Below are 27,500 nucleotides of genomic sequence, written 5' to 3' on the forward strand. Positions count from 1 at the left end.
AATGGAGAAGAAAATATATATTGGTTAAAAGAACAGCACCAACTCGATAACAGTGAATTTATATATACAGAAGAGCAACATTAGTGACAAAATCATATGGTTCTTTGATTAAATATATCAATGTAAAATTCGTGACATATGTATGCATGAGTGCGTGTATATATGCATATATGTACATATATACATATTACATGTTAGTGTATGGATATATGTAAATATATATATGTGTGTGTGTGCGTGCATGTATGTATACGTATTTATGCATGATCATGTATGTATATACATATATATATATATATTTAAATGGATCTATAATGCTGTGTACTTTGATTAATAAACCTGTGTATATATATATATGTGTGTGTGTGTCTGTGTATGGGCGTATGTATTTATGTATATATATATATTACGCACATAAACGATGTATCAAGACAGCAAGGATGGAGAGAAAATGCTGTCTGCTCCTTTCTGCCTCACTTCTTCTTCTCTCTCCGCTTCGCCTGCTCCTTCTCTCTCACTTCTCCGTCTCTCTCCATCTCTATCACTCTCTCTCTCTCAATCGTCACTTACGTCGCACCATTTAATTACCTCCCTTCACATTCCGAGTTCAATTTCTGTGGAGGTCTGCTCCGTCTTTCATCCTTCCAGGAAACGATTTAATAAAATACCAGACATATACTTAAATCAATTTAATCAACTCTCTCTTTCCGTCCCGATTTTCTATTCTTTTTTCCTCAGCAATTAATAATCATAACAATAATTACTATTATTATAATTACTATGTTAATACCAAAACAGGTGCTTGTACGATTTCCTTATGTCGCTTACGATATTAAAACTATCGATTTTTTGTTACATTTCCTACACGTCCGCCAGCTTTTAGCTCTTTTGTTATTTATTATTGTTCTTACTTATTTTAAACAACGAGGATGAGATTAAGTGGTTAATCTGACTCACGTTCGGGGTTAGTCACTAATATATTTTAGCATTATTTAACTAGTTTCAGCGATTTGGGTTGTGCTTTACCCGGGCGCTGCATTCTGAGGGTTTCGTCTGGTTTTTTCTGATCGATGTGGCACATACACACATTTTTATGTGTGCATGCTTGCACATAGAATCGTATGCATGCATGCTTACATATGTATGTGCATGCATGTTTGCAAACAAATATATATATATATGCACGTATACGTGCATACAAGCCTGCTTAAATATATACATGAATACATACATGCATGAATATATACATGAATACATACATGCATAAATATATACATGAATACATACATGCATGTATTCTGAGGTGCACACATACTTACATGTGTTTATGCATGCATCCGTACGTACAAACGTACGACTCTATGTAATGTATATATATAGCATTTACCTCACTTCTTAACGAATTAAGATCTGGCACTCGTATCTACTTAACCTAACACACAACGGTATCAGATTCTTTTTTTTTTTTTTTTTTTTTAGTTTTATGAATTAACAAAATCGAAATTAATCCGTTTTAAGGTAAATTTGGAGAACCGCGGCGTGAGTTCTATAAACGGGGAATGTATAAATACATCGAGGTATATGTGAAATAACGAAACGAAAAAAAAATTACATTTTACAAGCCTGGGTATTATGAGGAGAGCAGACGTTTATGTATCCCACGTGAATTTCATTTGGAATCTATTATATTCTACTCGTTTCAACCATTAGATTACGACCATGATGGAGCACCGTCTTAAACAGTTTTTAGTTGAATAAATCAACCCCAGCTCTTAATTTTTGTCTTTAAGCGTGGTATTTATTCCTTCGGTCTCTTTTGACGAGTTACGGGAACGTAAACACACCAACACTAGTTGTCAAGCAGTAATGGAAGAGAAGCACACACACAGGGTTGGCCAAAATTCACTTGACAGTAAATCAAAACCATTTAATTCCGAGATTGCCTGGGCAAAGTTCAGGGAGCTCCTACCTCTGCTGGCAACTAAAGGCATCTCGCTCAGGATGAAAGGTAGACTGTACGATGCTTGTATGCAAACTGCCATGCAGTGAAACACGGGCCACGACTGCTGAGGACATGTGTAGGCTTGCAAGAAATGAAGCTAGTATGATCTGCTGGATGTGTAATGTCAGTGTGCATACACGACAGAGTGTAAGCACCTTGAGAGAAAAGTTGGACATAAGAAGCATCAAATGTGGTGTTCAAGAGAGACGACTGCGCTGGTATCATCATGTGTTACGTATGAATGAAGACAGCTGTGTGAAGAAGTGCCACATCCTAACTGTGGAAGGAACCTGTGAAAGAAGTAGACCCAGGAAGACATTGGATAAGGTGGTGACCTTCAAACTTTGGGCCTCACAAAGGCAATGACAGGAAACTGAAACCTTTGGAGATATGCTGTGATTGAGAAGACCTGGCAACTAAAGCGAGATCGCAGCCATGACCAATGCTAGTGTTGCATGTCCGGCCCATTTAAGAGTACCCTCGATGCGTCAAGCGATATGATATGCTTGAGAAGACATGTTGAGCCGAGTAAAACTAAAATCGTAGCTGTGACCAGTGCCCCCATCTGCAACATCTGAACATGGTCGAGGGTAGTGCCCCCTGACTGGCTCCTGTGCAGGTGGCATGTAAAAAGCGCCATCCAAACATGGTCGATGCCAGGTCTGCCTGACTGGCTCCCATGCTGGTGGCACGTAAAAAGCACCATCTGAATATGGTCGATGCCAGAACCTCGTGGAGCTTTAGGTGTTTTCGCTCAATAAACACTCACAACGCCCGGTCTGGGAATCGAAACCGCGATCCTATGACTGCGAGTCCGCTGCCCTAACCACTGGGCCATTGCGCCTCCACCCTGTATATGTATGTAAATGGCACCTGTGCCGGTGACATGCAGAAAAAAATGAAGACAGCTGAGATACGTCGGATTAAGTAGTCTATTCTGAATTTAATTGTAGAGAGAGCTTTAAATCGACGTGATGGCCAAGGCTGGAATGTCTTTCATCATATATCTTCTGCTTAAGCCCCCCCCATTTCATGCAGCCTTGGAGGTCATATGAAAAGGTCACGGACGCTGTACTCTTCCATTGAAACAATCAACGGAAAGAAAGGCAGAAGATGGGCAAAACAAAGGGGAGATAACGCTAATTTTCTTTTGGCCCATCGGACTTGCGGCCATGCTGGGGTACTTCTAGCGGTCTCTTTCAGCCGACCTGCTAACTTCCGAGGACGTAAACAAACCAACAACAATGGGTGTGGTGGTCTGGTGTGTATGTGTGTGGGGGGAGGGGGAGGGGGGGACACATGCCAAAATACACGCTCGGAGTTTCCGTTTGGTCGGCCCCGGCTATGTCCCATGCAGTGGGACCGAACACGAAACGTGGTTGGAAAGCAAACTTCTCCCCCGCACAACTACGCCTATACCTAAATAAATGATATATTGTTGCTGTTGGCACTCCGTCGCTTGCGACGACGAGGGTTCCAGTTGATCCGATCAACGGAACAGCCTGCTCGTGAAATTAACGTGCAAGTGGCTGAGCACTCCACAGACACGTGTACCCTTAACGTAGTTCTCGGGGATATTCAGCGTGACACAGAGTGTGACAAGGCTGACCCTTTGAATTACAGGCACAACAGAAACACGAAGTAAGAGTGAGAGAAGGTTGTGGTGGAAGAGTACAGCAGGGTTCACCACCATCCCCTGCCGGAGCCTCGTGGAGCTTTTAGGTGTTTTCGCTCAATAAACACTCACAACGCCCGGTCTGGGAATCGAAACCACGAGTCCGCTGCCCTAACCACTGGGCCATTGCGCCTCCACTAAATGATATATATATATACATCTCTAAAAATACCACGGGCAAGTGTCTTCTACTATAGCCTCGGGCCGACCAAAGCCTTACGAGTGGATTTGGTAGACGGAAACTGAAAGAAGCCGTCGTATAATATATATATATATATATATATATATATATATATATGCATGTGTGTGTGTATGTTTGTGTGTCTGTGTTTGTCCCCCCAACATCGCTTGACAACCGATGCTGGTGTGTTTACGTCCCCGTAACTTAGCGGTTCGGCTAAAAGAGAGCGATAGAATAAGTACTAGGGGGGGGGGGTCGATTTGATTAGACTAAAAAGGCGGTGCCCCCAGCATGGCCGCAGTCAAATGACTGAAACAAGTAAAAGAGTAAAATAATATATATATAAATGTATGTATACACGCATATACACATGAATATTCATATACACATGTATATATATAACCGGAAGTTATCGCATCCCGACTGCAGTGTTGCATTGTGGGTGTCAGTTTGTAGATTTCGAGTCAACATGGCTTCAGTGTTGTGTAAATCGTTGAGGTTCCTCGCTTTGAACTCGCAACGTCTCCGTTTACGTTGTCCTTCCGTGGCAAGGACTATTTCTACGGCCACCATATCAGGGCAGAGATGCATCACTTCTTCGTTCCCACACACGCAAGCTGTTACGACAACATCAACAACCAAGGTAGACGTTTGCAGATCTCTTGTAAACCTTTCACATTAGGCAGCGTGTTTGGTATATGGACATCATGTCAAAAGTAAATAGACACCTATTAGATATATGTATATATATATATATATATATAATAATATTAGGGATAAAATCATATATATATATATGTATATATATATATATATATACACACACACACATATATATATATATATACATATATACAGGCTCGCGCGCACACATGTATGTATTTCCATGCATGCATACATGTATATAATATCGGTGGAGTTCGGATCGAAGGGGTACATAAACATGTACATAGGTATGTGTGAGTATATATGTGTATATATGCGTACATATATATACATATGAATATACATAAATATAAAAAAACTGATGTGTGTCTATTTACTTTTGAGATGTCTATGCCTGTATCAATTTCTCTCCATCTTTCTCTCTCTCTCTATTTGTCTCATTATTTCTCTTTCTTTTTAACATCTTTCTCTTTAATTTCCTCCTCTTTCTCTTCATATCTTCCTCTCTCTCCCCCCAATCTCTATTTAACCCCTTAAAAACACCCGCCTCTCCGTCTCCGTTAATATGACCTTCTCTTACATCAATGAAGGTCTTAGTGACCTCTCATTTTAAATATTCTTTTCTAATTAATATTTTCAACTGACATTATTTATAATTATGCAGTAAATACAATTTACAGCTTCTTTAACCATATTTTAATCCCATTTCATAAGAGACGAAAATTTAGCAAGTGTTTCATTTAAATTACCAAAGCCATACATTTATAAATACGATTTCTATTTTCCCAAACATTATATATTAACTCTTCTTATATTTTTGTTCCTTAGTTCTCGATGAGCCATAAACGAAATAGAATATATATTTTGTCCGACTAACGAATATCTATCCATCCATCCATCTATCTATCTATCTGTCTCCTCTTCATCTTCCTACAGAAGACGTATCTCTTATTCAAGACGTTTCACTCGGAATCATGTTATTCGTATGTTATATCTGGTTTATTCGCATATATACAATATTCTTTAAATATGTAAGCTGTACGGTGTGACTTTGGTGGAGATTTGGCTGCTATTTCTTGCAGGTCATACGAGTATTTAGAAGCGTACTTCATTGGTTCACAACTTACAGTTATGTAATGCTAATATCTGTCATGTGTGGAGGTCCTCCAATATCGGCGTCGGCTATTATATCGATTCTTATACTTCTGACAAGACGGACGAAGGGCAAAGACAACTCTGGCGGGATTTGAACTCGGTGACCTGCAATGTCTTTTGTCTCGTGTTTCTCCTCCCATTCTGCTAGTTCCCATAATATTGTTATATAATCTTCGTATTAATAATGGTGTCAAATTTAAACACAAGGCCGGCAATTTCCGGGGAAGTGGGGAGAATATGTGGATTACATCGACCCCCCCCCCCAAGTTTTCAACTGGGGCTTCTTTCATCGACCCTGAAAGGATGAAAGGCAAAGTCGACTTCGGCGCAATTTGAACTCACAACGTCAAGCATTTTGCCCTACGTGCTAACGATTCTGCCAGTTCGCCACCTTAATCTTCATATTAATAATACACAAAAACCGAAACTGAATGAAAGCATTAATTTAAAAATCAAAAAAATCCGAAGAGGGTAAGAGAGCCAAGTATCTGTTGTGGCTTACTCTGCGCTCCGAGTTCAAATCGCGACGGAGTCAACATTGTTTTTTCATCTCCTCGCTGGGTCGATGAAATAAAGTTGCCAGTTCATAACGGTAGGTAGGTGAAATTGTTAGAGCAGTGTTTGTTCCGATTTTTTGCGTTTTGAGTTCTTGGGATGTCCACTTGATCCATTGTCCCACCCGCCACCATCACAATCACCACCCGGTCCTCTTTGATGCATTTTATGGCGGTCACACCGTTGCAAGGATTTGCGACAGGTCTTCGGTTTGAGAATAAATTCTTCGCATCAGTCTCAGAATTTTGCTGTAATGTTTTGAAGCATTTGAGGGAGGGCGTTCGGCAGAAGTGACCTGATTTGTGGAGCACAAAGAATTGGGTTCTTTGTGACAACAATGCACCCTGTCACCGAGTTCTCTTCTCTTTTGAGTTTCTCGCCAAAAACATGATATTGCTTCTGTACCCGTGCTATTTACCAGATTTAGCATCTGACTTCCATCTCTTACCCAAAATGAAAATGCAGCTCAAAGGTTACCATTTGTCGAGATCCAGAGTAAATCGCAGAAGGTCCTCGACTCACGGAAAATGACTTCCAGGCCAGATTCCAAAAGTGGCAGGAACACTGGGGACCAGTGTATTAACTGTCCAAGGTGACCACTTTGAAACCAGGGCTGTGGAGTCTGGAGTCGAAGCAAAAAGCTTGGACTCCGACTCCGACTCTCCTACTATTGGCACCTCCGATTCAGACTCTTGTAAATTATAGGGACACAAGAAGTATAGTTGGGGTCAGAAGCAGGTTGATGTAAGGGAGACCTTAAATACAGCAGACAGATGGGAGCAGCAAACTGTAACAAAACTCCAGCAAAGAACAGAACGGAAAAAAGTTCAGGGAGCTTTTTTCTGGGGTTTTTTTTTTATCTGTGTTAACAGTGAAAAGTTTCTCTCTTTCCAAGTGAAGGGCAGGTTGTGTGATGCTTGTCTGTGTGAAGTGCTGGGTTTCATGGTGTCAAAGATTAGGTATTTAACCCTTTAACCCTCAGCTTACTGTCAAATATAAAAGGGGGTAAGACACCACTACCCCCTTCGGTCATGAATGACCAAGGGATTGTACCCAGAAAGTTCCCTTCTGTTCATGGAGAACCAGCTGTCACCCATGCAAACCAGGCTCCCCTCTACACACCACTGATGTTATCCAAGGGAAAGGGCTAGGCTGATACAGCTTGGCATCAGTAACATTGCAACTCATTTAATCTACAGCCAGTCTGAGAATTGAACTTACTACTGATTGTGAGCCCGATTCTCTAACCATTGAGCCATAATGCTTATTTATCCATATTATTTTGAATTAATCTTGCATTATCTTGTACTTTCAAGATGTTATTGTTTACTTTTAGAATGATGTTGTAGGTCAGGTGTGAGGGGTCAAATCTGGCAAGTTTGAACATGAAACAGGTTGAATATTTTGACCAGATATGACTGGTTTATGGCCACTTGATAAGATTGGTATTTAAAATAACAATCTTATCCTTATATAGTGTTTCCATGTCATTTGATTAATGTAAATGTATTGAAATGTGTTTTAATTAATTTTGTTTTTTTGCATCTCTTTATTTTCGTCCAATTAGCATAACTCTGTCTTTCCGCTCGATGTGCGTCACTTATGCAGCAAAACTCAAGAGCTCGAGGAACGAGTGATGCAAATATGCCGGAATTTCGATAAGATCAGTGGGGAAAAGGTATTATTGCATTTTGAAACGGTCAACCTTTTTCCTTGTTTAAAAATTTTTTTTTTTTCCTTTCATGTGCTATACTTGTAGACTTCATGTCCATCCCAACAAATTAATCCAGCCAGGTTCTATGGGCATCGACCTACACTTTCACTGGACAACGTTCAGAAGAGGGTTATCCTTGTACTCAACCTCTATGACAAAATTGACCCTAACAAGGTACTTTTACTGTATATTATTCCTTTAGGGGGTTTAGCTTCTCAACGTTACAATCCATCTTTTCTTGTGGCTGTTTCTCTATAAATATATTAAACATCTTCATCCTGTTCTTCTCATTCACTTTGTTAAATTGCTTGTTTCTAATTAGGTTCAAAGGGCCAGCAGATTTAAGGGGAAAGGGGCTAGCTGTTACTATTGACCCCCCCCCCCCCCCCCCCCCCCAGTACTTGACTGGTATTTTAATTTTAAGATGAAGTCGACCTCAGCAGGATTTGAACCCAGAGCTGGAAGAAGTACCTCTAGGCAATTTTTTTCTGACGTAACAATTCCACCATCTTGTTGCCATGAATCATTTTGTTCCCTCTTTTACTGTTTTGTTTTTGTCATTAGACTGCGACCATACTGGAGCACCATCTTAAAGGGTTTAGCCACACAAATTGACTCCTATTATCTATGTGTGGTTTCCATACCCTAGTAATTTCCAATGGGCGGTTTTAAATTATAGTACCTTGTGGTGGTTTTAAATTACTGTACCCTAGTAAGAGGTGGGCAGAAGATGGTTTTAAATTATTTGTTTTGATTTTCTCTAATTAATGATTTTAATTTCTGCTTTCATTGCAGTTGACTCTGGATTCCCATTTTATAAACGATCTTGGATTGGACAGCCTTGACACAGTAGAGGTCATCATGGCCATGGAAGATGAATTTGGTAAATATTTGGTTTCCTTAATTTTCCTTCAAACCTTTGTCAGTCTTTGTTCCTCTTTTTAACCGTTTTGTTACCATATTTCGGTTGAGATGCTCTGTGTTTCTTTCAATTAATTTTAAATATAACAAATAATTTAGTAAAATAACTTGGTTATCATTAAGCTAGTGTAAGGAACATAAATTGTGACTGAGGTTTGGTGGAAGATTTTAATTCAGACCAAGATATTTGTACTACAGAGCCAGAGGTGGTTTCAGCTGGGTTGGTATCAAAAGGGTTAACCTCTTAACCTGCATAAAGACACCTCCTTCAGTACTTCTCCATCTCCCAGCTGAGGGCTTTTAGTCTTGCAATTTACTTGGTGCCACATACAAAGCACCAATGCTAATGCCACATACAGAGAACCCAGTGCACTCCTTAACCCTTTTGTTACCATATTCCTGTTGAGATGCTCTGTTTTGCTTTCAATTAGTCCGATGCTGCAGATTGGTCACTGGTGGTCTGTTGAGACTGAAAGCAAGGAGTTTGCTCTGGACATAAATAGTTCGGGGTTCCTTTGTGCCCCCTGCAATTCGGTTCAGTATACCACTCAAAAGGCTTTTGTTAGTCCAGTGCTGTAGTAGAAGACACTTGCCCAAGGTGCCATACAGTGGGAATGAAACCAAGACCACAATCATATACAGCCATCTTCTTTTGGTACCGGTCTCCAAAATCCGTTCACAAAGCTGTGCCTGAAAAAAAACAAAAAAACTCTGGATTCCATCCTTTAGAAATGGTGTGAAGTAAAGACCGGCCTGTTGAAAGCCTGTAACCAATGGCAACGTTATTGATTACAGAATATAGGATAGAAAATCAATAATTACAGCAGTTCTGTTGAGGTGTTCTTTGTTTTATTGGTTACAGTTTTTGGATTATTGCCATGCTGAGGGTGGGTGCGGTGGGGTGGTGCTACTGGTGTCGCCATCTTCCCGTTATTGTCTTCAACGTTTTTGTGTTTTTAGGTTTTGAGATTCCAGATGCGGATGCTGACCGATTATTTCGACCTCGTGATATTATACAATATATTGCTGATAAAGATGATATTTATGAATGACGATACGATACGATAGAGTCAGTAAGGTAAGATAATGTTCTTGTTGTTAATATTAATTTCTTTTCTGTTAGGAAGGCGAGCTGGCAGAGTCAGAGAATCATTAGCACGCTGGACAAAATTAACTGGTATTTCACCCATCTTTATGTTCTGAGTTCAAATTCCGCCGAGGTCAACTTTGCCTTTCATCCTTTCGAGGTCAATAAATGAAGTACCACTGAAACACTGGGGTTTATGTAATCGACTAGTCTCCTCCCTTCAAATTTCAAGCTTGTGCCTTTAGTAGAAAGGATTATTATTATTATTATATTGGAAAATATATATATATGTAAACATACATACAGGGTGCAATTGATAAATTGTCATATTTTTAATTTGGCACATGTGCATTGTTTGTTTTTGATGTTGTTGACTACACAGTATAGTAGGGTCATCTGGGCACTGTCTGTGAGAAAAACAGCACCATGATGCAATCCACTCTGCCAGGAATTTGGAAACGACATGCTGTACTGCTTGTCAGGCACATAGTCCATGAAGACATTTGGTATTCCTCATTTAAGATGAGGTCAGTTTTGGCAAGATTTTTACAGCTGGATGCCCTTCCAGATGCCAACCACTTTACAGTGTCGACTGAATGCTTTTTTACGTGGCACCAACAGAGTCACCAAGTAACTTGCAATCAAGGAATTTTGAGAGGTGGCAGGGGGCATTGAAGGAGGGGGGGGGGATCTTGCGTTAGATAATAAGTACTAAGCACAGTAATGGCCACACCATTATACTAGAAGCAGATTATGGCAACGAGCTGGCAGAATCGTTAGCATGCCGGGCGAAATGCTTAGCGATATTTCGCCTGCCGCTACGTTCTGAGTTCAAATTCCGCCGAGGTCGACTTTGCCTTTCATCCTTTCGGGGTCGATTAAATAAGTACCAGTTACGCACTGGGGTCGATGTAATTGACTTAATCCGTTTGTCCCCTGTGTGTGTAGCCCCTTCTGGGCAGTAAAGAAATAAGATTATGTGTCTAACTTCTAATTCTCTTTCTTTGCAGTCTTTCTTGTGGTATATTGTTTTAGCTGAGGTGAAAAACAATGTTGGATGGGCCGATGAAGACGAACCTTTATTGTTGCCATGGAGTCCGTTTTTTTTTTGTTTGTTTTGTGTAATAAATGAGAAACATTTTAGATAATAAATACATAGTTTAAAAAAATATTTTTTCTGTTTGTTCATTTGTCTTTCCAGTTTGTTTAACTCCCATTTGCATTCCGATTTCTCTGTCAAATTCAATCCATATTTATTCCCATTGTTTCGAATTAACCATTCAGTATAGAAATTCTGATGTGATTGTTGTTTCAGTCAATGGACTGTGGCCAGACTGGGGCATTTTGAAGCTTGGTACTTTTCCTGTTAGTCTCTTTTGCTAAACTATGTTGTAGGGATGTAAACAAACCAACACCGGCAGTGGTGGGGACAAACTTGGGGATATACATGTGTATGTATGGGTGCAGATGTGGCTGTGTGGTAAGAAGCTTGCTTCCCAATCACATGGTTCCAGGTTCAGTCCCACTGTGTGGCACCTTGGGCAAATGTCTTCTATTATAGCCCTGGAATGAGCAAGGCCTTGTGAGTGGATTTGGTAGATGGAAACTGAAAGAAGCCTGTCATATATATGTGTGTTTGTGTCTGTCCCCCCTGCCCTGCTTACGTCCTCATAACTTAGCGGTTCGGCAGAAGAGCCCAATAGAATAAGCGCCAGGTTTATGAAGAATAAGTCCAGGGGTCAATTTCCCTCAACTAAAAGGCGGTGCTGCAGCATGGCCGCAGTCAAATGAATAAAAAGAATGACTTCAGTCACTTCACGTCTACCAAATCCATTCACAAGGCTCTGGTCAGCATCATTTGCCCAAGGTGCCACGCAGTGGGACTGAACCTGGAACCATGTGGCTGGGAAGCAAATGTCTTACCACACAGCCATGCAAAGGGCTTCTCTGAGTTTCCATCTATGAACATCTATTCACAACACACTGGTCTTTCCAGGGCTGTAATAGAAGACATGTTCTTAAGGTGCTGCCCAGTGGGACTGAACCAAAGACCACATAGTTGGGAAGCAAGTTTCTTAACCACACAGCCACACCTGCGCATATTGTAAACTTTTATGCAACCGTCTTCATCATTAGTAAAGCCTGAACCTAAAATATTTAAAAGGGTCGTTTCAGTTTTAGCAAAACTTGAACCAGGTAGGGATTTGTAATTATAAAGTGAAACAACTAAAAGGTACAATTAGAAAGAGAAAAAACTAACCAGTTTATTCCTGTTGTCTTAAAATTTACTGTAACAAAATTTACTTCTGAGATAGTTGGCTTTCTCCTCCAAAGGTTGTTTGAGAAAATGGTATGGAACTGATATCATAAAGCTTCTGAAAGAACGGTCGACTGTGGAGACATTCAGACGTCTTCAGTCTTTTACTCGACTCTAATAGTTCAGTGATTTCTTCACGGCATGAAAATAAGGGACTTTTGCGAGTCATACGGACAGCTTCTCCCTGGAAAGATAAGGAAATTGATGTGAAATTCCTAATGTCCACAGACATTCTGCTAGAAACAGGAGCAATAGTAACAATGCATCCACACATATAGAGCCATAAGTAGTAGTAGTAGTAGTAGTAGTAGTAGTAGTAGTAACAATGATATCATCATTTAATGTCCATTTTTCCATGCTGGTATGGGTTGGACGGTTTGGGATGGTTTCTACAGCTGGATGCCCTTCCTAATGCCAACCACTCCAAGAGTGTAATGGGTGCTTTTTAGGTGACACAGGCATTGGCCACAACTACGATTTCACTTGGTTTGATGAGACAGGCTGTATCGACCTTTCCGTTTCCCTTGGATAACATCAGTAGTGTGGAGATGGGTGGGTGGTATGCATGGGCGACTTCTGGTCTTCCATAAACAACCTTACCTGGACTTATACCTCGTAGGGGAACCTTCTGGTTCCAATCCTAAGGTCATTCATGACTGAAATGGGGTCTTTACTTTATATGAGGGTGTATACACATGTATATACTAACAGAGAATTAATGACATACCTTGAGATAATTTAGAATTTTCAATGGACGACTCTGCGTGAGGGATGAAGATTCTGGCAAAGATGCAATGTTCTCCAAGACTTCACATAAATCTCCAACGCCATAAGTAGGAATGGAATCCGCAACAGCTCTTAACTGCACTTGTTTCACTTCAGGAGATGAACCCTGTTCTGGAATATCAAAAGACACACAAACAGTAAAAAAAAAAAATGACAAGCCTGGATTTAGAAAATCACATTCCACTGTTATCTATATCCTTTCTTAATTGGTTTTTAGTCATCAAGATTATTCTAACGAGTTGCAGTTTTAGTGAAATGCTTTTGCTGTTGTTTTTGTCTCCTTGTGTGTGTGTTTTACAACTATGGTAAAATAAGAAAAGGTTTGTGTAAAAAATACAAACCTCTGAAGATGACAATATGGAATCCATTGGCAATTATTCTGTGATCTGTGATTTTTCGAAAACCTGGAAGCATTTCTTTCTCTTGTTCAGTTTCCAAAGCCAGCAATGTCCTCCAAAGCTTTACATCACCCAATAAACTACAAATCAGAAATAATTTAGATTCTTCAGATTGGTACATAAATAGTATTCCTCAACATCACTGTCAGTTTAACATCCACTTTCCCATGCTTGCATGGGTCAGATGGATTTCATTGAAGCAGGTATATATATATATATATATATACTTGAAGAGATCATACTAATAATGCATAAATCGCTGCATATAACTATGCAATACACAGTCAGTGTGATTGAAACACTTGTCGGACAATTATTATGAATAAATTAACTGGGAATAACCATAAAGTTTGAATGTTCAAATTCTTCATTCTCTTTATTATCAATATTCTACTTTACACCCTAAGTAGCCAAAAAATAAACTGGAACATTGGATGGGAGCGAAAGGATGATTACCAAAAAATACACCATTAAAAGGAACCAGGATTGGTTTTTATTCAGAGAAATTCAGTCTCTGCCTGGATATATCCATCCTCTTTCTATATTTTTTTATTCTTTTACTTGTTTCAGTCATTTGACAGCCGCCATACTGGAACAGCGCCTTTAATCGAACAAATCAACCCCAGGACTTTTTCTTTGTAAGCCTAGTACTTATTCTATCTGAACCGCTAAGTTACAGGGACGTAAACACACCAGCATCGGTTGTCAAGCGATGGTGGGTGGACAAACACAGACACACAAACATACACACTTTTATTACATTGAAATTCTTTTAGCTTCTGTCTACCAAATCCACTCATAAGGCTTTGGTGAGCCTGGGGCTATAATAGAAGACACTTGCCTAAGATTCCACACAGAGGGACTGAACCTGGAACCATGTGGTTGGAAAGTGAACTTCTTAACCACACAGCCATGCCTGCGTATTGTAAAATAAAAAAAAAAATCAATGAATAAAAATTCCAACTTGGGTTGGAAGTGGACCTTACCGTTCGTTAATATCGACTGGGGTCTCCAAAGATTCAGTTTGGAACTGGAAGGATTCTAAGAGGCGTCTGTAGATAACGACCTCGTTAATACGATGCGGATTGAGTAGCAAAATGTGTGTGCCTTGTTGACAAATCCAGTTGTCACTTTGAGGCAGAATGCCAACTGGAACATAATCGTCACTGGACTGGCTGAAAAGAACAAAACAATAATGTTATCTTCATCATCATCATCATCACTACCACCACCACCATCAACATCATCATCTTGATTGTGCTGGTGCCATATAAAAAGTACCCAGTGCACTCTGTAAAGTGTTTGGTGTTAGGATGAGAAATTATATAACAAAAAGTGACCAACCTTTCATTGCAGATATTCAACAATTTCCTTTTGAGGGTTTTTAAACTGAAAGGAATATTATGGTATTTGACTGGAAATCTTCTGGCATCGTCAGCATTCACAGACTGTACTGGTTTCTTTGAAGTTGGTATTTTTAGTTTCTCTTGCTTTGAATAAGAAGAAAAAGTAAAAAAGGAGAAAGTGTTATAGAATTGTAAGTTTCTTGGGAATATCCAGGAAATTTAATGGGGTTGCGAAGTAAAATTCTTAGAACACATAGATATATCAATACATTATAAAGTATATAGAATGTGATGTAACCAACCTTCAACTTACTGAGGGCCACATTCTTGGCTGCGTTCATCTGGTCTTCATATCTGGAAGAAAATTGAAAACTGTGAGGAGCTGTCGATGACGACGATGGTCATAATGATGATAAATATGGTATGGATCATGAGCCTGTAAGGAGCACTCCATCAGTTACGACGACGAGGGTTCCAGTTGATCCGATCAACGGAACAGCTTGCTTGGGAAATTAACGTGCAAGTGGCTGAGCACTCCACAGACACGTGTACCCTTAACGTAGTTGCCGGGGATATTCAGAGTGACACAGAGTGCGACAAGGCCGGCCCTTTGAAATACAGGTACTACTCATTTTTGCCAGCTGAGTGGACTGGAGTAATGTGGAATAAAGGGGCTTGCTCAAGGACACAACACGTTACCGGGAATTGAACTCACGACCTAACAATCGTAGTCCGAATGCCATAACCACTAAGCCACGCACCTTCACCATGAGACTGTACATAATGAGATAAAAATGTCTGCAAATAATACTCTTTTACTTGTTTCAGTCATTTGACTGCAGCCATGCTGGAGCACCGAGTTTTAAAAAAATAATGAAAAAAAGCCCCAACCTCTTTAGGTCCGCTTGGCAGAGTTTTTCATAATGACTTTTCTCTGGTTCAGATAAACGCTGCCATTTTGCAGTGATGGTCGCTCGAAGTACATCACTATTGATCTCTGCATCTTCCTGAAGCACTGAATAAAAGACAAACAGCATTCAAAAATTAGACTTTAACCTCTTTGTCACCACATTTCTGCTGAAATATGCTGCTTTTGTTTCCAATAATTTTCAAAATAATGAAGAATTTTAACTTTGCCATAATTAAGCTGGAGTTTGGAAAATAAATTAACGTGAAGTTTGTTAAATCAGAAAAAAAAAAAGAAATGAAGGAAAATAAAGGTGAACAACTCACATTTAGCTCGAGTTTCATTACAGAACATATTGAATGCTGTGATGGGACGTTTAATGGGTTGACTTCCGACTAAATCATACAATCGCATCTGATCGGCAGGCTAAAAACAATTAACAAATACAGAACTCGTTTATAAAAAGGTAATAAGAACTCCACCATGCAAGAAAAAAAAAAATCAATAAACAAACAAAAAAAAAAAAAACTGAAATGTTTCTGTCTGTTTTGGCAGGGTTTTTATAGCTGGATGCCCTTCCTAACACCAACTACTCCATACACAAACAAATACACACACACAGATATAAACATGCACAGATTTATTTACCATGCATATATATGCAGACATGTGCACAATCACATATGCAAACACATAGATATGCACATATACATACATACACACACACATAGATATACACACATACATACATACACACACACATAGATATACACATAAACACACACACATATGGATACAGACATGAACATAATCACATATAGATGAGGGCATCATTACTTACCTTTGGTAAGAAAGGCTTCTTTTTAGCTTGAAGAGGAAGTGGATGTTGTGGTGTTGATGCTGATGTTGTTTGGTGTTTCAACTGTAGAATAGTCTGGGGTTTGGACGAGGTCTGTCCTGCAGCCGGAGACAACAGACGAACTGGCTAAGAAAGACACAATAACAATATGAAATAATTCTTTCTCATTTGGGGCACAAGAGCTTGAAATTTTTTTTTTGTGGGGCAGGGGGATTAGTCAATTACACTGATCCCCAACCCCACTGCTTGGCTGGTATTTATTTTATTGACTCTAAAAGGATGAAAGGTCAAAGGCGACCTTGGTAGAATTTGAACCCAGAACAAATGCCATTAAGCATTTAGTCCAGTGTGTTAATGATTCTGCCAGCTCACTGCCAATAATAATAATAATAATAATAACAAGTGCACTCAGAAAGCGCAAACCTCTGCCAAGGCAACACCAATGTCCTCTCAACGATTAGCCAGAGATGATTTTTAAAATGAGAATATCTGAGATAAGCTTGATTGCTCTCACAAACGAGAATACTAAAAATGAACCCAACTGCTCTCAAAAATTAAGTGAAAAAATAATCCAGAATCCTTGTCCACTACTGGATTGATCCCAAAATCTAATCAGTCATGAGGACAAACATTCCTGAAAATTTCGTCCGAATCCATCCAGAACGTAGTGAGGGGCAAAATACTGCCAAGTATTTTGTCCAGTCTGTTAACGATTCTGCCAGCTCACCGCCTTAATAATAATAATAATAATAATAATAATACTAATAATGATCTTTTCTACTATTGGCATAAAGCCTGCAATTTTGGGGAGGGAGATAGTTGATTTCATTGACCCCAGTACGCAACTGGTACTTAATTTATCGACCCCGAAAGGATGAAAGGCAAAGTCGACCTTGGTGGGATTTGAACTCAGAACATAGCAGCAGACAAAATACTGCCAAGCATTTTGCCATGCATGGATACATCTCATTAATAACAAACACACGGACATCACTTCCAACCAAACACAAGACAGAGAACCATGTACCTGTAATATATTTCCATTCAGTGCACCAACTTTGCCTCGACTCCACTCTTCAAGATCAAGAGGACCAGGAAGTGGTAACTGTGGCTCTGAAGTGGTCTGGGGCCGACCTGGATCTGTCTGTTGCTGTTGTTGCACTGAAGATTTTCCTAGGTTTGAACCCGGATCAGTAAACTCAATCTCAAATGACTTGTCAAATTCTTTGAAGAGTTCTTCGCGATCCAATGCTGTGCAGCTGTTGCCGGTAGAAGAGGATGTTGCTGGAAGAGGAGGAGGAGGGTGGTGTGGGGTAACCACTGGTTGGTTGACAGGTAATGTTGGTGCTGTGTCTGGTTCTGCAGGTTTTACCAAAGGTGTGGAATTTGGGGAGGAATTGTCTAAAACAAAAGAGAAATGGACAGAAAATATAGTTTTACTCTTTGAATGCCAACCCTCTACCCCTGGGTTAATAATGGAAACACCCCGCTTTCAAAGAGTTTATATTTAAAAGTAAAATGGTCCTTCACAATTTTAAGGTAACAAGCTTTTGTTAACTTATGCTCCAAACACACATCTTAACCCTTTCGTTACCAACCTGGCTGAAACCACCTCTGGCTCTGAGTATAAATGTCTTGTTTTTATAAGTTTTGAATTAAAATCTTCTACCAAACCTTAGTCACAATTTATGTTCCTAACACTAGCTGAATGATAACTAAGTTATTTTATTAAATTCTTTGTTATATTTAAAGTAATTCAAAGAAACACAGAGCATCTCAAAATAAATACAGTAACAGAAGGGTTAATATACACGTGGCACATTTCTCTAAAGGTCATGATGGAGAAAAATACAATGTCCATTTCATGGGTGTGACAATAATTCAACACTACAAGACATGCAGAATGTTGAGTGACAAAATTTCCTGCAGAAGTCTAAAAGTCACTGAAAAATATCAGAAATCCTGGATTTTTATAAGTTACTTTAGATATTTCTAGAAATGTCCAGAAACTAAATTTCTCAAGGACAGCTTTATATTACTCAGAATGTATGAAGCAAAGATTAACAAAAAGTGTGAAGAAAATAAGGATGGACGTTTAGGGGAAACTTATGAAAAGGATTTGAACTGGGAATGGGTTAAGCTCTGATCACTTACGTCTGTCAGTCGTTGGATGCAAATTGCCATTGGTGAGTCCTGAGGATGATTTGGCCTGTGGTTGTAGTAATGTACTTGGAGGCACGAGTTCAATACCACATGGGTTTGTCTTCTCAGGAACTGGTTTATTATTCTTAGGACAATGTATCACACTGTTCTCTGTTTTAGGTTTTGTTTCGGTGGACGTGTGGTTACTACCATTCTTTGTAACTTGGTTTCCAGAACCCAAAACCCCATATAATTCTTCCAGCAACGATGTAAGAATATCCAATATTGTCTCCTTAAAAATCAAGAAAAAAAAAAAAAGTGAAAATTATGAAGAACTTTTCATTCTTTGATGACTCTACAAGGTTTTTTGGGACAAATTTGTTAATTTGCAGAAAAGGAAAAGAAAACATATGCTATCCAAAAATAAAAAATATTTAAAAAAATCAAAAAATACCAGCAAGATTATGGTTGGGAGGTAAGAGTTTATCCTAAGCAGCTACCCTCAGCTTCCACTACAACCTTAACCCATTACCTCCCATAATTCTATAAACTGGAATTTTTTTATGAAACTTAGATTTCTAGCATAAAACAGCCTTAGAAACACACTGGAATGATCAAAATAACATTTTAAATAGAAATAAGCGAGATATTGGGTGAAAAATTAGCAAACCTCATTTGAATATCAGAGATATATACCTAGTAGATATAGCAAAAAGGTTAGATATGTGTAAATATTGACAGATAATTAGGAAATTTGTAATTTCTAAGTGATCTCATATGAGATCACTGGTAGGTAATGGGTTAAGATGGCTCCAGAACCTGGTGAATGCATTCCTCCCTTTGGTCCAGGAAAGATCTTTGAATACCTCTTTGAGCTTGACCACCAGTTCAGCCTTGGTGTGTTCCTCAACCATGCCCCGCCACACAGTAATCCATGAGATTAAAAAACAGAGGAATTTGGAGGTCAGACAAATTGGGGTTAGTAAAGTCAAAGTCGTAGAAGTTCTCTGACAACCACTTCAGATTCTTTCCGTAGGCATGGCAAGGAGTCAAATCCTGGTGCCACACATATGGTCTGCCAACAGCAATCCAACTGGAGCTGGGGACTGATAACAGTCTCCAACAGCTTTACATAATCATCTAAATTGAGCATAAGGCCCTGATCCAAAATATAGGCACGAATTCCAGCATGCAGATGCAGTCAGAGCTTCTGATGTGTCCCATCATGCAGGCCACAGCTTCATATTCTCGGTCTCAATAATTAGTGCCAAAAGATGACCATCTTCAAAACTTGCATGTCACCAAAATGAAATTTCCTACCTCGTTATGCAAGAGTACCCTTGCTTTGTTTGGTTCCAAATTAACATCAACTTCTCTGTTGGGTACGGTGAAGATGGCCACAAACAGGGGGTACCTATTCTTGTCTCCAACCAATGAGTTGCAATAATACTGACGGACAACCTGTAGAAATAAAAGAAAAAAAACATCAGGGAAGACTACATGTATAATGGTGTTCATTCATAACCATCATGTGACATTTAGAAAAGAATACATGTGAACACATACAAACACACACATCATCATCATCATCATTTAACATCTGTTATCCATGTTGGTGTATAAAGAATAACATTTAAAATTTGGGGTTAGAAATGCCAATTTTTGTATAATATTATAATATCACCTTCATTATCTGTAATAACAAATGCTAAAACGAATTTCTGTGTGCCAGTGTGTCACACTTTGACTCCCTCTCTCCCTCTACTCAGTGACACTTCTGCTATTTCTCGTGACAGGGTGAGAGTAATAGTACACATGGAGACGGTAGTACATTGGTGGTTGTAATGGTAAAGGGGTGATAGTAATAGCATGAGTTGTAGTTATGATAGAGGTGGAGGCAAGGGTGATGATGGTGGTGGCGTCAGAAGTCTCCCATAAAACTTGTGCTTCAGAATGGGAACTTTCTAGGTTCAATCCCATGGTCATTCCTGGCCGAAGGTAGTGGGGTCTTTGCCAATTTTACTCTTTGAAGAATTGGAAAAAGAATGAAATAACAACAAGAAGAAATGAAGAAAGGGGTTTGGGGGGGACTTTGTACCTTTTGGATGGCCTTGAATCGAACAGGTCGTCTGTTGATGTAAACCAGTCCTTGATCACTGCCCGTTCTGCTCATGACATTCACCTCAGATTTGGTTTGGGGAAGAAACATCTCTAAACTGATCTAATAAAGAAAATAACAAACAAATAAACAAAGTGATAACACAATGATAATAATCACAATACACACACACACACACACACACATATACATACATACACACACACACACACACACACATATACATACATACACACACACACACACACACATATATATATATATATATATATATATATATATATATATATATATATATATATATATATATATATATATATATATATATATATATATATATTACAAATTAAAAGGGTAAAAATTTATTAATTTATTAATAAATCAACAATTAATAATTTTTACCAAGCCCTTCGGTATGTAAGCACCATTATCGGTGGACAACTTATTTAAAAGTTCCCATACAGTTATAAACATAATTAAGGGATCAGCAAGCATTTGCTTCTGAACTTCGGTATATGGTGAAGCAAATGCTTGCTGATCCCTTAATTATGTTTATATATATATATATATATATATATATCAATTAGAAAATGGAGGATAATATGCTTTCTGATTGATATACAAATTTAGGGTAAACCCCCCCCCCCCTTACCTGCTCCCAATTATTGCACTTGGTATAACACTAGTGTAATAATAATTGGGTACCCTCCCAGCAGTATATTGGATAGATACTATCCCTTAGTGGGTTGAATCCTCAACCCCTAACTCTCTCGCATTATATATATATATATATACATATATATACACACACACATATACATATATATATATACACATACATCATCATCATAGTTTAACGTTCGCTTTCCATGCTGGCATCGGTTGGACGGTTTGACTGAGGATTGGTGAACCAGATGGCTACACCAGGCTCCAATCTGATCTGGCAAAGTTTCTACAGATGGATGCCTTTCCTAATGCCAACCACTTTGAGAGTGTAGTGGGTGCTTTTAATGTGCCACCGGCACGAGGGCCAGTCAGGTGGTTCTGGCAACAACCACACTCAAAAGGTGTTTTTACATGCTCCCTGCATGGGAGCCAGTCTGGCGGCGCTGGCAACGATCTACATATAAATACATATATATATATAAATAGAGAGAGAGTGTCAGGCTCCCGATCATGAGATAGTGAGTTTGATTCTTGGACCAGGCTGTGTGTTGTGTCCTTGAGCAAGACACTTTATTTCACATTGCTCCAGTTCACTCAGCTGTAGAAATAATAGTCTTGGGCCAACCAAAGCTTTGTGAGTGGATTTGGTAGACGGAAACTGAAAGAAGCCTGTCATATGTGTGTATATATATGTGTGTGTGTGTGTCTGTGTTTGTCCCCACCAACATCGCTTGACATCAGATGCTGGTGTGTGTACGTTCCCCGTAACTTAGCAGTTCGGCAAAAACAGTTCGATAGAATAAGTACTAGGCTTACAAAGAATAAGTCCTGGGGTCAATTTGCTCGACTAAAAGGTGGTGCTCCAGCATGGCCGCAGTCAAATGACTGAAACAAGTAAAAAAAAAAAAAAATTAAAAACAATTGTTTTTTTCTCTTATTGTTTACCTGGTGTTCTTCGTCAGTTTTGACAATATGTTGAAACTGTTGAACAAGTGACCATCCCCAGGTAGCAATCAGAGCGGAACGGTAAGAATCAACAGCCCCTTTCTCCAAGAGAATGTCCTTGTTATGGCGCAGCGTGAACCGTGTGGCTGGGTTGATGATGCTGAATGCCGTGATAAGGTTTTCGACCTTCTTGAGTTCTTCTTTGCAGCGTTTGTCATTCTTATTGAACTGGTGTCTGACAGGTAGGTTCCGAAACAGGCCACTCGCAATAATCGTACTACCTGAAGGAAACAGACGAAAAGAAGCTGGTGGTTACTACTACCACCATTACTACTAGTATACTACTACCACCACCACCACTACTATGACTACTGCCACTGCCACCATCATTACTACTACCACTGTCACCACCATTACTACTACTACTACCACCACCACCACTCTACTATTACTACTACCACCACCACCATCACTACAACTACCACCACCACTACTACTACCATCACTACCAGAGAGAGGAAAGGAAGAGAGGAATAGAGAGAAGGAAAGAGAGAGAGGGGGTGGAAGAGAGAGAGAGAGAGAAAGAGAAACATTAAAATGTCTTCTGTCAAATAAGTCAGCATCAAATCACTGATGTCCAAATAGGTAGTGCCCAAAACGACTGAACCAAAATGCTTCATACCCCCTACACGCAACACGCAGAAGAGACTGCCCCCCTCCAAAAAAAAAAACTAGTCTCCAAGAATGTACATCTTTTACTTACCTTCGTTCGATGAACATGGAGTGATTTTAAGGACATCTCCTGACTTGCTGAAGGTAGCAGTTTGAGCGAGACTGTTGGACATTGTTCGACTTGTTACAGTCAGATCACTGACAGAACTCAGTGATGCTGTTCAAAGAAAAGATGGCAACCAGATATTACGTTTACATATAACACACAAGATGTTGTGAAGTTCATCCTTTTTTCAAGGACATAAAAGGCTCATCCCTTTAGCATTGAAACTGGTCAAAGTTGGCCGGAATATTTTACCTGCTTTATATGAATACATGTTCAAACTGGCCAGATTTGGCCTTTTTGCATCTTTCCTACAATGCACTAGTGTAGCTAGAGTGTGTTCCACCTGGGGTGGCCCTTCTGTTCGTCACCCTCGGACCCCTGTATCTCAGCCTACATTTGCTCTACATAGGTATATTATACTTTTCTAGAATCAGGGTGATCCCAGGATTGAAAATCTGCCCTTCACAAAGTTAGGAAGGGCATCCAGCTGTAGAAATACTGCCAGATCGGATTGGAGCCTGGTGCAGCCTTGTGGCTCACCAGCCCTTAGTCAAACCGTCCAACTCATGCCAATATGGAAAGCGAATGTTAAACAATGATGATGCTCATGATATATATGCGATATTTATGTGCATGTGTGTGTTTCCATAACTCACTTGACAACCAGTGTTGGTTTGTTTACATCCCTGTAACTTAGCAGTTTGGTAAAAGAGACCGATGGGATAAGTACTGGGGTTGATTTGATCAATTAAACCCTTAAAAGCAGTGCCCCAGTATGGTCGCAATCCAATGGCTGGCACGAGTAAAGCAAAGTTTCAACCAGGAATTTCTTGGACTTACCTAATGCTTCTCCACGGAATCCATAAGTGACCAATTGTTCCAAGTCTGCGAACAGACATATTTTGGAAGTGCAATGTCGTTTAGCAACGTAAGGGAAATCCTCGCTTTTAATTCCGCAGCCATTGTCACGGATTTCAATGCGATCTAAACCATAATTTTCCTGTGTATAAAAGGAAAAAATAAAAAAAAATGATGTAATATCAAAAAAATTACAAACTCTGTACGAACATTAACTCGTTAGCATTTAAACTCGTTATATCGGGCTAAAATCTACCTGTTTTAACTACAGATTGACCATATCCAGCCGGTCACACCTGCCCTATAATAAGTGTTTGAAACCTGTTCTATGCTCAGACCAGCCAGATTCGACCTCTCAGTAAAAAAAAAAAAAAAAAAAAATTCTCGAGGTGGAGGTGGGCAGATTTGTATTCTCCATAGCCGAAAACGGGGGTTTGTGTAGAAAAAAAAAATTAAATAAAAAAAGGGGGTGTTTTTTGGGGGATACAAAAGGAAGTTTTGCCTATATATGTGTGTGTGTGTGTGTGTGTGTGTTTGAGGAACAAACAAGAGAAATACAATGCCAAAAGTAAGTTTGATAAGTTATCCATGCAGGATATTCTCAACTCGAAAGACTTTTGTAATACAAACACAACGAATTCCACTCATAAAATATTACCAGCTCGATTCTCTTGTACAAGACAATTACAACGTGTGTACATACGAACAACGTGTGTATATAAAGTAATAAAGTAGATAGCAATACAAGGAAACAACGTGTATATATAAACAACGTATGTACAATACGTACCAGCTTCACTTGTATATTTGTAGCCCCAGCATCGATGGAATTCTCTACGAGTTCCTTAATAGCATTGCTAACGGATGTTATTACTTGGGTGCTTCCTATAAGTCGAATAGTATCAGATGGCAGCGCTTTCAGAGTTGTCATCGTGTCCGTCTTACAATAAACATCGAAACAGTTTGGTCGATTTACAAAATAACGATGCTTCCCGCCATCTTACAAAATGAATGAATGAAAAGAGAAAAAAAGGCGGTAGGGGAGGTAACTCTCGTCTCTGTGTGTAACGTTATCCGACGTTTAATTAACAGATAAAGACATATCTACACTTTAGCGCCCCATTAGTTTTACTCCCGTTTGTATACACGTATGTATGTATGTATGTATGTATGTATGTGTGTGTGTGTATTTGTGTGTATGTATATATGTATGTATGTATGTATGAAATGATCTAATTATAAATCTAATTTTTGTAATCAGTGAATGTGTTTTCACTAGAAATAAATTATATTTGCGAGAGGTTGACAGACATCTTCAGCCAACTGGTGTTGCTACTTCAGGCTGATGATGAGCAATGACTCAGAAACATGTCCCTGAATGCAGACTAGGCTGGGTGGGGGTGCTTGTCTCCCCCTCGCAAATATAAGGACACAGGAAATGTGTCAAGGCCAACAGGAAGCGGTTCAGCTTCCTAGGGCTAAATAGCAGCAGTATGATTCCCTTATTGGGACTGTCACATTAAATTGACAGTATACAGCTAATTTAGTTATCGGACGCATGATAATCTAGTAACCAAGGGAGATAATTTCTTCAAAGAATAATTTCCCTTGGAACATATTTTCGCTGAGAATCTTTATTTATGAACAGAAGCGAAGTCATTCTTTTGTCTCTACTTGTTCCGGTCGTTATTCGTTTGTGGCCATGCTGGAGCACCACCACATATTTTATTTTTAAAGTCTGATCATTATCTTGTCGGATATAACTACCGATCCGCTAAGTTACGGGAACATAAACTAGCAAACGCGATCACACACTCACTCACACACACACACACACACACACACACACACACACACACACACACACACACTGCAGCGAAGCACTGCAAAACAAAGACATAGTAGGACCACACTGGACGCCGCCGGTTGGCAGACTGATGCCTGAGGGTCGCATCAAGTGGCTTCTAGCAGTGGAAAGTCTTAAATACAACGGGTTTGTCCCACAGAGAACGTTTCCGATTACTTTTGTGTACCTCTTCGTGTGTATGTATATGTATGTGTGTGTGTGTGTTTGCTTGTCTGTCTCTGTGTGTATCTATAGGTAAATAGACTAATAGATAGACAGACAGACAGACAGATAGATAGGTAAATAGATAGATGGATAGGTAAATAGATAGATGGATAGATAAATAGACAGCTAGCTAGATAGATACATTTCTTTTATTAGCCACACAGGGCTCAACGAAGATGGGACAAATACAATGTAGAGCTTTTCTTTTTGGGAGGGGAAAAAAAGAGAGATAGAGAAGTAAGGAGAGAGGATAGGAAAACAAAAGGAAATCGAGGAAGAAGATAAAGGATAAGAAGGGCGCGGACTACAGAGAGAGAGAGAGAGAGAGAGAGAGAGAGAGAGGGAGAGAGGGAGAGAGAGAGAGAGAGAGAGAGAGAGGGAGAGAGGGAGAGAGAGAGAGAGAGAGGGAGAGAGAGCAATAAGGTGTCGTCTTGTTTTTGGCTGAGTGGATGTTATTGGGAGTAAATGTGTGTCGATGTTTAAAATAAATGAAGACCAATTATTTGTGAGTTAATTTTGACGGGAGATGAATGCGTTGACAGGAAATTAATGAATAAAAAAAAGTCAACTAACCAATATGGTTCGATGGAGAAGGTTTAAGATGAAAAATTGTTGTCGGAAATTGGGACAGGGAGCAGGAAGAAAGGTTACCAGCAGACTGAGAAAGTAGACATTTTATAAGGATGAAAGGAAAGGAAGAAAGAAATGGAAAAGAAGAAAAGAAGAAAAGTAGGAAAGAAATAAAGAAATTAAATAAAGAAAAGTAATGTCGTTTATCATTTAAATATATAAAACGTTATTTGATATTACATGGAAATGGCGGAGAAAAGTGAGGGGGGAGTGGAAGAGATGAGGGAGGGAGAGGGGAGAGGATGAGAGAGGGAGAGAGAGGTTGAGAGAAAGAGACAGAGAGTGAGTGTGAGAGACCGATAAATGATAGAGAGAGAGAGGGTAGAAAGAGACAGAGAGAGAAATAGAGTGAGAAAGGGATATATGAGAGAGAGAGAGAGAGGGTAGAAAGAGACAGAGAGAGATATAGAGTGAGAAAGGAATATATGAAAGAGAAAGAGAGAGAGAGAGAGAGAGGGTAGAAAGAGACAGAGAGAGATATAGAGTGAGAAAGGAATATATGAAAGAGAGAGAGAGAGAGAGAGAGAGGGTAGAAAGAGACAGAGAGAGATATAGAGTGAGAAAGGGATATATGAGAGAGAGAGAAAGTTAGAGAGGAGAGAGAGAAAGAGAAAGAGAGAGCGTGGAGGAGAGAGAAAGTGGGGGAGAGAGAGAAAGAGCAATATTGAAGAAGGTGAAGAGAAAGAAAAAAAGATGTATAGAAATAATGACGTCTGTCTGAC

General features: G+C 39.4%; 3 protein-coding genes across 7 annotated transcripts in view; 1 reads left to right on the forward strand and 2 right to left on the reverse strand.

Moving 5' to 3' along the window:
- Positions 1-573, reverse strand: part of LOC106876896 (brefeldin A-inhibited guanine nucleotide-exchange protein 3) — a 64,169-nt gene extending 63,596 nt beyond the window's left edge. For both annotated transcript variants that reach the window (XM_089343485.1, XM_089343484.1), the window contains exon 1: positions 415-573. The gene's annotated coding sequence lies outside the window, so the exon portion shown is untranslated. The remainder of the gene's footprint in view (positions 1-414) is intronic.
- A 3,640-nt stretch (positions 574-4,213) lies between these two features.
- LOC106876898 (acyl carrier protein, mitochondrial) lies at positions 4,214-11,127 on the forward strand. 2 transcript variants are annotated; one of them, XM_014925646.3, is made up of 5 exons: positions 4,214-4,501; positions 7,994-8,122; positions 8,744-8,831; positions 9,830-9,947; positions 10,967-11,127. In XM_014925646.3, exons 1-4 carry the CDS (start codon positions 4,229-4,231, stop codon positions 9,919-9,921), a joined length of 582 nt encoding a protein of 193 aa, XP_014781132.2. In that variant the 5' UTR covers positions 4,214-4,228; the 3' UTR covers positions 9,922-9,947; positions 10,967-11,127. The 2 variants fall into 2 exon arrangements, with proteins under 2 accessions (XP_014781132.2, XP_014781133.1); XM_014925647.3 differs by lacking the exon at positions 7,994-8,122 and adding an exon at positions 7,802-7,912 and having other exon boundaries at positions 4,269-4,501.
- LOC106876897 (PMS1 protein homolog 1) lies at positions 9,697-25,094 on the reverse strand. 3 transcript variants are annotated; one of them, XM_014925645.3, is made up of 18 exons: positions 24,868-25,094; positions 24,060-24,219; positions 23,205-23,330; positions 22,442-22,722; positions 20,810-20,932; positions 20,032-20,172; positions 18,724-19,003; positions 17,597-17,970; positions 16,552-16,695; positions 16,037-16,136; positions 15,695-15,818; positions 15,106-15,157; positions 14,802-14,947; positions 14,444-14,632; positions 13,401-13,537; positions 13,001-13,170; positions 12,217-12,457; positions 9,697-10,195 (listed from the first exon to the last, which is right to left on the reverse strand). In XM_014925645.3, the coding sequence occupies exons 1-17, from the start codon at positions 25,006-25,008 to the stop codon at positions 12,257-12,259; spliced, it is 2,889 nt and encodes a 962-aa protein (XP_014781131.1). In that variant the 5' UTR covers positions 25,009-25,094; the 3' UTR covers positions 9,697-10,195; positions 12,217-12,256. The 3 variants fall into 3 exon arrangements, with proteins under 3 accessions (XP_014781131.1, XP_052833149.1, XP_089199612.1); XM_052977189.2 differs by lacking the exon at positions 9,697-10,195 and adding an exon at positions 11,637-12,104; XM_089343486.1 differs by lacking the exon at positions 9,697-10,195 and having other exon boundaries at positions 12,193-12,457.
- Positions 25,095-27,500: the final 2,406 nt, after the last annotated feature.

The sequence above is a fragment of the Octopus bimaculoides genome, chromosome 27, assembly GCF_046866305.1.
Source record: "Octopus bimaculoides isolate indiv1 chromosome 27, ASM4686630v1, whole genome shotgun sequence".
NCBI lineage: Eukaryota > Metazoa > Mollusca > Cephalopoda > Octopoda > Octopodidae > Octopus > Octopus bimaculoides.